General features: G+C 44.5%; 1 protein-coding gene across 1 annotated transcript in view; it reads right to left on the bottom strand.

Annotated features, from left to right (window-relative positions):
- LOC306924332 (rho guanine nucleotide exchange factor 2-like) overlaps nucleotides 1-12872 on the bottom strand; it is a 75491-nt gene that overhangs the window by 19867 nt on the left and 42752 nt on the right. The window contains exons 3-7 of the mRNA XM_079502824.1: nucleotides 5463-5530; nucleotides 2496-2559; nucleotides 2087-2222; nucleotides 1108-1217; nucleotides 842-985 (exon numbers count right to left, since the gene is read on the bottom strand). Of these exons, the coding sequence (XP_079358950.1) occupies nucleotides 842-985; nucleotides 1108-1217; nucleotides 2087-2222; nucleotides 2496-2559; nucleotides 5463-5530 (522 nt within the window). The remainder of the gene's footprint in view (nucleotides 1-841; nucleotides 986-1107; nucleotides 1218-2086; nucleotides 2223-2495; nucleotides 2560-5462; nucleotides 5531-12872) is intronic.

Raw genomic sequence — 12872 nt, 5'->3', positions numbered from 1 at the left:
TTTGGCAGCACATTTTTGATTTTTAGTTTTAAGTCGTAGTCTTTTTGAATAGCTTTCGTTTAGTTTTAGTGACGTTTTTTTAGTCACACGGGATGTTTTAGGGTTTAGTCTGGTTTTAGTCGGCTAAATGTCGTAAGATTTTAGTCGACTAAATCTACGGTTGATTTAGTCGACTAAAATGTGTTTTGGCGGGCTTCGATGCCGTCGTAATGACTGATTTTACACTTGCTGAAAATAGCAGATCTACAAGTTCACAGCGCGCCACCGAGCTTGTAGATCTGCTATTTTCAGCATGCAACCAAGTGTAAAATGACTTATACTGGATCTCTTGTCCACTAGTCCCTTCCTAACATTTAGTCTTAGTCACCATAGCTTAGTTTTCATTTAGTTTCATTGTAGATGTTCGGGATGTACAGTAACTATACATTTGAACAGCGCATACGATACGCATCACGATACACGGAAATCGGGGGGGCCGATCACGCCATTTTCAAACGGACGGAATCGGATCGAGAGCACAAAAGCGTCATCGGGGACATCCCATTGATAGTATCAATGTTATATCCATGTCATGATATTAGACTGGATACTACATCTGCAAGCTCATAGCGCGCCACCGAGTGGCGCGCTATGAGCTTGTAGGTCTGCTATTTTTGAAAAATTGTTTCAAAAATGCATATTATTTTATTATTTCGACGTCAGGCCTAAATGGGTTAAGGCTACTTTCACCATGTTATGTTACTTATAAAGCTCATAAAGCGCTTTCAAACATTGTGTGTTTGTGTGTGTGTATTTGCATGTGTGCGTGTGTGTATTTGCATGTGTGCGTGCGTGCGTTTACCGTAGATGACGTCCATGCGCTTGATGATGTCCTTGCGCTGCGTCTGCAGGAACGACGGCTCCACCACCATGCTCCAGCTGTCCTTCTCCACGTCCCTGCCCTCCACCTCCAACTCCTCCAGCAGGGAGGTGTAGTACACCTCCCCTGCACACACACACACACACACACGAATGTCAGTGCATTGCTCTGCATGTGAAGATGAATACATTGTGTGCGTGCGTGCGTGCGTGCGTGTGTGTGTGCGCGCGTGTGTGCGCGTACGTTACCTTCATCATTAATGGATTCCATAGACATTGATCTGTTTCTGAAGTTGAGAGAATCTGTTGACTGAGACAGAATCCTCCTCAAACCCAACGGAGAGTCATCGTTCAGGTTACTGAGAGAGAGAGAGAGAGAGAGAGAGAGAAGAGAGAGAAAGAGAGAGAGAGAGAGGGAGAGGGAGAGGGAGAGGGAGAGGGAGAGGGAGAGGGAGAGGGAGAGGGAGAGGGAGAGGAGAGAGAGAGAGAGAGAGAGAGAGAGAGAGAGAGAGAGAGAGAGAGAGAGTGAGAGAGAGAGAGAGAGAGAGAGAGAGAGAGAGAGGAAGAAGTTCAACGACTCGTATAATAGGCAAAAGTCTCATGTCAAAAACCTTTTGCGGCCTGGCCCACGTGGTGGCTGAGCGGTCCAGGCACCTATAGGCCAGTAATCCAGCCTGACGGCGTGCCGCGGGTTTCAGTCTCGAGCCCGTCGGCCTTTTCCGCATGTCCCCTCCCCCCCTCCATCTCTCTCCCCCACTTTCTTATCTAATTACTGTACTCTATCAAATAAAGACAAATAAAAAAAAGGATATCTTAAAAAAGGCCTGGGCCATGGCTCAGTGGTCCAGGCACCTTGGCTGGTAATCCAGTCTGGCAGTGTGCCGCGGGTTCGACTCCCGATCCCGACGGCCTTTACTGCATGTCTTCCCCCATCTCTCTCCCCATTTCCTGTCAGCCTACTGTCTGCCCCTCTATAAAAATATAACATAAAGGCGAAAGCCACAGAAAAAATAAAAAATAAATAAAAAGATGGTTAAAAAAAATTAAAATCCAAATGTTTCAAAAATAGCAGATGTACAAGCTCACAAACCTGCCGCAATGCAGTGTTGTGAGTTTAGTCGCATAATTGCGCTAAAAATGGTTAAAAGCACCTGCGTTAAGCCGCTAAAGGCTTTCAGACGTCACTTCCTGTATTGGCCAACCAATCAGACTGCGGCCGTGGACTCACCCGGCGATGTTATTGGTGGAGACGCTCTTGGAGAGGCCGGAGAGGCCGGTGCGAACCCGCCTCGAGCCCAACAGAGACTGTCGCAGGCTGTCTGACGGGTAGATGGCCGAGCTAGGACGCTCCTTCATCGCAGGGGCTGAGAGAGAGAGAGACAGAGAGAGAGAGAGAGAGGCCAAAATAATTTAAATTAACAACCAAAATTACAATCCACTCCAAGTGACCAATACGAACAACAGTGCAAGAGGAAGAAGAGATAAAGAGAGAGACAGACAGACAGACAGACAGACAGACAGACAGACAGACAGACAGACAGACAGACAGACAGACAGACAGACAGACAGGCAGGCAGGCAGGCAGGCAGGCAGGCAGACAGGCAGGCAAAGAGAGGAAGAGAGACAGACAGACTTACTCTTGTTCCTCAGTGACACATTCTGAAGTGCTGCGCTGTTCCTCACCAGAGACAACTTCTGTTGCTGTTTCAGACAGATAGACAGACAGACAGACAGACAGACCAGTTAGCTTCAACACACAAGGATCAATGTGGTATTACTCATACTTAAGACAGAAGACAGGTGGTACAGCAGTAGTTCTCGCATAGCAATACAACTATTCCACAATCTCTGAATGCTATATATATATATAGGCCCTCATTTCTCAACGCGGACTTGGGTGTACACCTGGTGTACACCAAGTGTACACCTGGTGTACACCCGGTGTACACCCAGTGTACACCCATATTTGGGTGTACACCGCCTTGATAAATGAGGGCCATAGAGAACTGGAACTACGTACAACCTCCCGAAAGACGAGAGCGGAAGCTATCATCTGTTCATCGTTTAATATATTTTTACATTTTATTTTAGAATTGACATTTCTGCCCAGCAGCAAACTATATATATATTATTTAGGACAAACATGCACGACTGTAAAGACGAAACGGAAGCGGGGAGGCGGCGTCAGAGCTTCCGTTGCTCCAGACCGTACGAGAGAAACGTTTGAAACTTGTTGGGAGGACACCGTCTGGCTCGAGTCGTGGTGAGACCAGTACAGTAGGGATGAAACGTAGGATAGACGATTAAACCGGTTACACAGGAAATAAACCACTATCCGTTTAGCATGTAACGAGATCAGCTGGGCCGTTGCTGTGTGAAAAAGGCCTCAAGGCTTGTGATAGTCGCTGCGAAGTTGCTTTGTGTAAATAAACACGAGCGAAGTTCACAAACGGCCATCCCTGTGGCACAGAGTTAGTTAACCACATGAATGTTTTGTATTTGTAATATTGTTTTCTGTTTGTTGTTTCCCCCCTTTTTTTTTTTTTTTTAATTATATTTTGCTGACTCATGAGTTTTTCAAGTTACAGTATATTTATGAATATCGATTTTGTTTTTGTCTTTCTGTCTTTCTTTTTCTGTTTTTTCTTTTTTTCTCCCCTTTTTTATTGTCTTTGTTTCATTGTTTTAGCTGTCCCTGTGTAAGGCCACCTATGTGCATTGGTGATTTACATGTTTGTTTTGTTAGAAAATATAAAATAAAATATAAAATGATAACAAAAAAAGAAAATGTTTAAAAAATGTCTTCTAAATCCTGACAGTTTTCTGAAATACCTACTGTATGTTTCTGTAACAGTGGTGCTCAATATTTCATGACAAGGACCCCAAATATTATATGTAATTGGCCACCGACCCCCATCTGAAAATATGTTATTCCAGGAACCCCTCAGAAGCAATGATTTGAGTTAAAAACGTTCGCTCTGAAAGAATATATATTCAAAGATTCGTGCCGCATTTTCACGATTTTTCAAAAATAGCTAAATTATAACATAATGCTTAAAAACACCAAAAGGGGTTCCCGCCCAGAATGGGTTAACCACATGAAACCTATAGCAGTGCTATCCCTGTGGTACAGAGTTAGTTACCGTGAGGTTCCCGGTTCGATCCCTGTGGACTCCCCCAGAGTCGGTGTCAAAGTGTCCTTGAGCAAGACACTGAACCCCTAAGTGCACCCGGATCACCAAAGCGTAGGGTCCATCGGGCCACCCGGGCCGTGGCCCAGTCAGTTTAGAGCTGGCCCAGTCAGTTTACAGATGGCCCAGTCAGTTTAGAGATGGCCCAGGCAGTTTAGAGATGGCCCAGTCAGTTTAGAGCTGACCCAGTCAGTTTAGAGGTGACCCAGTCAGTTTAGAGCTGACCCAGTCAGTTTAGAGGTGACCCAGTCAGTTTAGAGGTGACCCAGTCAGTTTAGAGATGGCCCAGTCAGTCAGTTTAGAGGTGACCCAGTCAGTTTAGAGGTGACCCAGTCAGTTTAGAGGTGACCCAGTCAGTTTAGAGATGGCCCAGTCAGTCAGTTTAGAGGTGACCCAGTCAGTTTAGAGGTGACCCAGTCAGTTTACAGATGGCCCAGTCAGTTTAGAGATGGCCCAGAGTCGAAACGTCGAAAAGAGTGAAAAGAAAAACAAGAACAACAACAAGAGATAGCCTACTTTGGCAGCCCTTCATCCCCCTGTGCATGCAAATTTCTGTTAGCAGCAAACCACAGCGTGCAAGCCGCCTTTGTCTTTGTTTTTAAACCATTTTGGGACGGGAACCCCTTTTGGTGTTTTAAGCATTATGTTATACTTTAGCTATTGAAAAATAGCAGATCTACAAGCTCGTAGCGCGGCACTCGTTGTAGGTCTGCAATTTTTATATCGTGAAAATGTGACGCAAATCTTTGGATATATATTATTTCAGAGCAAAGGTTTTTAACTCAAATCTTTGCTTCTGGGGGGTCCCTGGATTGTCCTCGACATGAAAAAGGTTGAGCACCACTGACACAGAAACACAGGGTTTTTTCAGAAAACCGTCAGGATTTAGAAGACGATTGTAGAATCGTCCTCAGGTCTAAATGGGTAAAATGGGCCACCATTAGCAATTCGGCTAAACCGTTCTCACCTATTGGCCGGGAACACCCCCCCAACGCTCGCGGTGTCAATTTGCCCAGTCCATAATTTAACCCATTCTGGACGGGTTTTAACTAAGCATTATGCTATACTTTAGCTATTGAAAAATAGCAGATCTACAAGCTCATAGCGCGCCACCGAGTGGCGCGCTACGAGCTTGTAGGTCTGCTATTTTTCAAAAATTGTAAAAATGCGGCGCAAATCTTTGAATATATATATTCTTTCAGAGCGAACGTTTTTTTTATTTCGACGTCAGGCCTAAATGGGTGAATCCACGCTACGTACGTACGCGCCTGCACCCGATGTGCAGGTTGGTGCCCTGTATGGTTTCCTCCTGCCATCGGTGTATGAATGAATGGGTTAATGTAATAACACAATCTATGTGTGAAGCGCGTTGGATAAAAGCGCTTTATAAATGCATAACGAATGTAGTCTCACCCTCTGTTTCATCTTGGTACAGTTGTCCAGCGTGTCTCTGCAGCGGTTGTGTATGGTGACGTTACAGGCTGGAAACACACACACACACGCGCGCACACACACACAAGCACGCACACACACACACACAAACACAGATATTGACATCGTTATTCTCATGATTTAGGACTAGAATAGAGACAAACTATTGAGCTGTGAGCCTGTGACAGATATGTACAGTATTGCATTCATGTACTGTAGAGGTCTATGCATTTTTAATCCATATACATTTCATGTACATTGTACATGTACATTCTTCAACGTGGAAACGAGTATGACAATTACTGTATGCAAAAACAAAACAAAAATATCATGATTATCTCAAATAATTTGCGATTAGGCGATTAGTAATAATTGTGACAATTGGCCAATCTACAACCATACAGGAATGATGCACAGTTTCCACAGATCTAGGATCAGATGCATGCACTCCTTCCTGGCTTCCTATCTGTAACGGTACGTTTTAACAGCTGATCAGAGGTCAGTAGTAGAGGTGTGTACTATTGGTAAGGACTAGTCTAACAGCTGATCAGAGGTCAGTAATAGAGGTGTGTACTATTGGTAAGGACTAGTCTAACAGCTGATCAGAGGTCAGTAATAGAGGTGTGTACTACTGGTAAGGACTAGTCTAACAGCTGATCAGAGGTCAGTAATAGAGGTGTGTACTATTGGTAAGGACTAGTCTAACAGCTGATCAGAGGTCAGTAATAGAGGTGTGTACTATTAGTAAGGACTAGTCTAACAGCTGATCAGAGGTCAGTATTAGAGGTGTGTACTATTGGTAAGGACTAGTCTAACAGCTGATCAGAGGTCAGTAATAGAGGTGTGTACTATTGGTAAGGACTAGTCTAACAGCTGATCAGAGGTCAGTATTAGAGGTGTGTACTATTGGTAAGGACTAGTCTAACAGCTGATCAGAGGTCAGTAATAGAGGTGTGTACTATTGGTAAGGACTAGTCTAACAGCTGATCAAAGGTCTATACTATTGGTAAATATGGCCCTCGAGGAAAATTAATCGGGGAACCCTGGACTAGTCTAACAGCTGATCAGAGGTCAGTAGAGGTCTATACTATTGGTAAGGACTAGTCTAACAGCTGATCAGAGGTCAGTAGAGGTCTATACTATTGGTAAGGACTAGTCTAACAGCTGATCAGAGGTCAGTAGAGGTCTATACTATTGGTAAGGACTAGTCTAACAGCTGATCAGAGGTCAGTAGAGGTCTATACTATTGGTAAGGACTAGTCTAACAGCTGATCAGAGGTCAGTAATAGAGGTCTATACTATTGGTAAGGACTAGTCTAACAGCTGATCAGAGGTCAGTAATAGAGGTGTGTACTATTGGTAAGGACTAGTCTAACAGCTGATCAGAGGTCAGTAGAGGTCTATACTATTGGTAAGGACTAGTCTAACAGCTGATCAGAGGTCAGTAGAGGTCTATACTATTGGTAAGGACTAGTCTAACAGCTGATCAGAGGTCAGTAGAGGTCTATACTATTGGTAAGGACTAGTCTAACAGCTGATCAGAGGTCAGTAGAGGTCTATACTATTGGTAAGGACTAGTCTAACAGCTGATCAGAGGTCAGTAGAGGTCTATACTATTGGCAGTGTGTTTTTTTTAACATTTCCTAACAGCAGGTCTGATGTCAGTGTGGAACACACAGCTGCCTTTGTTCCCATAACCACCCTGACATTAATGTGAGCGCACGCACACACACACCACATGTACTCTTAACACACATGCAAGCACGCACGCACGCACGCACGCACACACCACATGGAACCACTCAACAACGCTGCAGCTATTAAACTGACTGGTTCCTGTTTAGAACCACAGCGTGCGCGCACACACACACACACACACACACACACACACACACACACACACACACACACACACACACACACACACACACACACACACACACACACACACACACACACACACACACACACACACACACACACACACTTTTAAAATAACTATTTTCTAGGGCGTGTTCCTTCTAAAAGGGTGTCTTGTAATCATCTGAAAGCCGTAGTTGTGTTGAGCTGCGGAGCGCAGAGCTTTTGCTCTTGTGTTTGGGTCGCGAGGCACAGAGCTCACTTACTTCATGACCTCACCATAACCCCCCCCACCCACCCACCCATCAGGGCTGCTTGGGGGGGAGGAGGTTACAGAGGGTCGACCCTGGGAAATTACTAATAGTTTAAACTTAATCCCTTTTATATTGCCGGCTATTATAAAATAGCCCAATCTGCTGTTTTGGCAAAATGTTTACGAGTCGTCTCTTACGCCTGTCCCTGGCGGTGTTGTTCTTGGCAGCAAATTTATATTTTAGTTTTAGTCGTAGTCTTTGGAATGAAACTTCATTTAGTTTTAGTCATATTTTAGTCACCTGGAATGTTTTTAGTGTTAGCCTAGTTTTAGTCGACTGAATCTGCAGCTCATTTAGTCATTTTGCACTACACAAAATAGCTGATCTACAAGCTCACAACGCGTCGTGCTGAGCATGCAACCATGTGTAAAAAGACATATACTGAAACTCTTGTCCACTAGTCCCTTCCTAACATTTTAGTCTAGTTTCTATCTGTTGACAAAATTGTCAATACATTTAGCTTAGTCATCGCAGCTTAGTTTTCATTTAGTTTTCGTCAGTGAAAAAAGTTAGTCGACAAACATTTTGCGTCTTAGTTTTAGTCGACAAAAACAACACTGGTCCCTGGAAGAAAAACCTTTCAAACGGGGGCCTCTACATCAGTGGTTCCAAAACTGTGACCTGTGACCCCTAAAGAGAAATGAGAACGTTTGCCCCGGGGACGCAAACTAGTACAACATAGCCGATCTACAAGCTCACAACACTTCGCTTCACGCCGCGTTGTGAGCTTGTAGATCGGATATGTTTTCTCGCTAGTAGGGCTGTTAACCCATTTTGACCTGAGATCAGATTCTAAAAAATATTTTTCAAAAATAGCAGACCTACAAGCTCATAGCGCGCCACTCGGTGGCGCGCTACGAGCTTGTAGATCTGCTATTTTGCAATAGCTAAATTATAACATAATGTTTAAAACACCAAAAGGGGTTCCCGCCCAAAATGGGTTAATAGTTCATCGTTAATCGATTAATCGCCGTGCAATAAATTAGTCGGTTAAACTAAACAGTTGATAACTCATCGAATTAATCGAAGCGTCGCTGCTTTTGCATGTGATGTGACAGACAAGACAGTGCACTTTTCACTTGATTCTATTTCTCATACAAAGATGCCATTGCCTGGCCCTGTATCGCAAATGGTCAAATAACTATTTGATTAAGGAATATACTATTATTTTGTATTGTAATAGCCTTTTGTATTACTTCTGTATATCAGCAAAGTGTAGATTGTTATGTTAGACAATAGACATTGAGGGAAATTAAGATTTGCCAATAATCTTTTTGCCAAACTAACCGGTTAATCAATCGATACGCTTATCAAAACTTTTCAATTGACTATTAATGCATTAATCGATAATTCCCATCCCTACTCGCTAGCATAACATTCCCCCACCGGCTCCGCTCTGGGAGAGCAGCACAGCTGATTTTGATAACTGGTTTTGATTAGGTGTTCCATCATGCTCGTTTGAAGCACGGCTAGATGGCCGCTTCAACCAATCAGATTGCTTCCTCGAAACGACCCGTTGTAGGCTATAATTGCTGTTTCTCTCTCTTCCTCGTCTCTCTCTGCCCGACGTGGTCGAGGCAGACGACCGCCCACCCTAGTGCCTCGTTCTGATTGAGGTTTCTTCCCGTTAAAAGGGACGTTTTTTTCCTTCCCAGTGTCAGAGGTCAGAGGTCAAACGCGTGCTTCACCAGGGGAAGATTATCACCATCAGACATGTAAAGCGTCTCGAGACAAAGTGAGACAAACTGAATCGAACTGGCATCTGTTCAAACACATGGCGACCCCGTCAGCCCCAAAACCAGGCGCCTGAGCACAACATCAACACGTTTGAACTTTGACCCTCCGTTTGCGCTGCCCCTTTCACAGAGCAACCAATACTCTTCCAGGCAGCGTGAGGCAACAGAAGCTGAGCAGCGACAGACTGGAAATCTGACCCGAGGAGCTGGAGAAAGAAACATATTCACGCGTCCCTCCTCCGTTTACAGAATGTCAAAACACATTCAAATAATACCCAACGGCTCCTAAATAAATCCCCGATCAGACGCATTGCGAGGCGTCGTGAGCTTGTAAAACTAGATGTAATGACTACAATTCAGCAAGTGCTTGTCAGGTGTGTGTGTGTGTGTGTGTGTGTGTGTGTGTGTGTGTGTGTGTGTGTGTGTGTGTGTGTGTGTGTGTGTGTGTGTGTTAGTTTAGTTTAGTTTATTTGCACGTGTACATATTAACAACAATATGGTAAAATAAAAGATAAAAGAAAGCAATACTTCAGTAAGAAACAAGACTAGTTACATACATGATGTGCCGGAAGTGCCAAAAAAACAAACCAAAGGGGCTTATCGAGTGGCCTTCCTATAGAAGCTACCAGTTGAGCTTAAACTAGAAAAAGTGCCCTTCTGGGCACAGGTCTCCACCAGGAGGATAGGACTGTGTGAGATGTTTGGCAAAATGTTTAGGATTAATATAAACATGTTTTTGAGGCATTTTGTTCAAAAAAATGTGTTTTGCAAAAATCAACCTGTTGGTGGCGCTATAACAGGCCAATGTGAAAAGGGTGGGATATATTCCTAAGCCTAGTAAGAAAATGTGTGAAAGATTTCACGTAAATTGCATGCTGCGTTCATGATTTGAGGCTTTTGTTCAAAACGGGGCAATCTTGCAAACTGTGAAAGCTAATTATAGCCAATTAGGATGGAATATGAAATATGGGACAGATCCGACTTGAGCACATGACCATAGAGATAGTGAGTAACGATTTGTGAGATTTTTGGACAGAATCTGGAGGAGTAATATCAAAAAATGTGTTTTACAAAAGTCGGCCTCCTGGTGGCGCTATAAAAGGCAGATGCGGAAAATGCAGGTCAACGGTTTGTCATTGGCCTCTAGGGAGTGTGTTGTATTGTGCTTTCTGCTTTGGCAATGTAAACGTATGTTTTCTCATGCCAATAAAGCCCTTTGAATTGAATTGAAATTGAGTGTGCATGCAACGTTTCACGCAGATCGGTGCAGTTTTAGGTAAAAAATGTGAAAAGCTGCCTCATGGTGGCGCTATAACAGGCCGTTCTGGAAAATGTGGGGCAGAGGTTCATTGTTGGCATCCAGGGAGTGTGTGTGCAAAGTTTGGCATCGACCGGGTTAACGGTGCCGGAGTTTAGCTGGTAACAGACGGACGGACACACACACACACACACGGACGGAGTGCAAAACATACTCTCTCCCCATGCCTTCGGCCTGGTGGAGACAATAACAGAATTAAGAAATGAATAATATTGGTAGGCCTAAAGATAACAAAAATAATGATAATGATTAATAAAAACACTAATAATAATATCAATAACAATAACACGACTAGGACGTGTTGCCCAAGCTTGTTAATAAAACTTGCAGTAATTGTTATCTTGAAAAGAATTGAGGCTAGCAGTACAGACTCTGATATGTGTGACGTTATAAGTTATTCCAAAAGTGTGGTCCTCTGAACTTGAAGGAAAATTGGGGCCGATGTATGTTATTATCTGGTGGGGGGAGGGGGGTCACAGCCTGGAAAGATTGAGAACAACAGGGCTGTAGTATATAGTGGTTAATGACAGGACAATGTCAGTATTCAGATCAGGACTACCAGGTTTGATGATTCGTGATGTGTAACCTTACTGTGATTTAGCCTGGCTCAACTCTCTCTCTCTGTGTGTGTGTGTGTGTGTGTGTGTGTGTGTGTGTGTGTGTGTGTGTGTGTGTGTGTGTGTGTGTGTGTGTGTGTGTGTGTGTGTGTGTGTGTGTGTGTGTGTGTGTGTGTGTGACAGCAGTCACATCGCCTGCTCTTTAGCCCCTCTCCAGCAGCAGCTATAGAGACAGCTGTGGGTCGGTCGGTCCGTCCTTCTGTCCAACAACACACACCACATATCTTGCAACCACTTTGGCTGCCGTGGAATTTCTCACACACCTCCGTGAACACCAGAAAGTGGCCCCTATACTACCAACTTTGGTGGTGACCCCTAGCCTATAGCCTAGGCCTTTTTATCTAGAGCTATACCTTCCGACCAATGTCCAGTTGGGGTGTAGACTATACAGAGTAGCACAGGGCTTTATTCACGATAAATATAGACACACGTATTTGTCCATCTACATCAGGGGTTCTCAAAGTTTTTGGCCGGGGACCCCCGGAAATGCTTTGGCAATGTCTCGGGACCCCCGCCCCGCCCCCTCCCGACCCCCAATATAAATTGACTGCTACAATAACCTTAAACCATTTTGGGCGGGAACCCCTTTTGGTGTTTTAAGCATTATGTTATAATTTAGCTATTGAAAAATAGCAGACCTACAAGCTCGTAGCGCGCCACCGAGTGGCGCGCTACGAGCTTGTCTGCTATTTTTGAAAAATCCTGAAAATAAAAAATTCAAAAAATGTTTTTTTTTTTTTTTTTGAAAATAATTTGGGGACCCCCTAATATAATTTGGCGACCCCCCCGAGGGGTCGCGACCCACGGGTTGAGAACCCCTGATCTACATCAAACCCTGGTTTGTTTGCTGCCCTGGCCCTCTGAGCCTTGGCTGTAATGAGCAGTTAGCAGAGGCTCTGCTCTGACTTTTTATTGCGCCACAACAAGGAGAAATTCCATTTCCACAGCACTGTACTTATTAACAGACAACAATACAACAGCACACAATAACAGGCAGCAATGACAAAACAACAAGATGACAGACATCGGTATAGAGTAGACACTCAGGCCTGTTTCAGTGACAGCCATTGTTTTAAGGCAGCTGTGATTGCAGGTTTCAGGCTTTTTGGGCTCTTCTTGTGCAACTGTGTGTTCTGTACGAGCATCGGGGGAGTGGGCTGTTAGGGTAAAAGGCAGCCTGAGAGAGACCTTTGGTGTTCTGGGCATAGAGGGGCGGACCATCTCCTGACTGAGACAGCAAAGGGGGGGGGGGGGGGGACTTCCTACATGTTCACCAACCTATGTACCCCCCTCCCCCCCCCCCCACCCCTCTGCTCCCGACTCCACACAGCGGAGAACACTCCGACGTCGCCACATTTGGAGCGACGCCCCTCCTCTGCACTCTTATTGGTTAGCGAAATTACAAGGTTCGTATATGCCAGTTCTCATGTATGTCTCGTCCAGGCGTTTTTTTTTCCTCCTTTGAAAACAAAACGCCTGCATAGTCTCCGATGCTTGGGTGAAGGTGATGATGGCGTGGCGTGCGATATCCTTATGGCGACGTGAAC

This window comes from Electrona antarctica (assembly GCF_951216825.1).
Source record: "Electrona antarctica genome assembly, chromosome: 6".
Lineage (NCBI taxonomy): Eukaryota > Metazoa > Chordata > Actinopteri > Myctophiformes > Myctophidae > Electrona > Electrona antarctica.
This window is presented reverse-complemented; position numbering and strand designations above follow the sequence as displayed.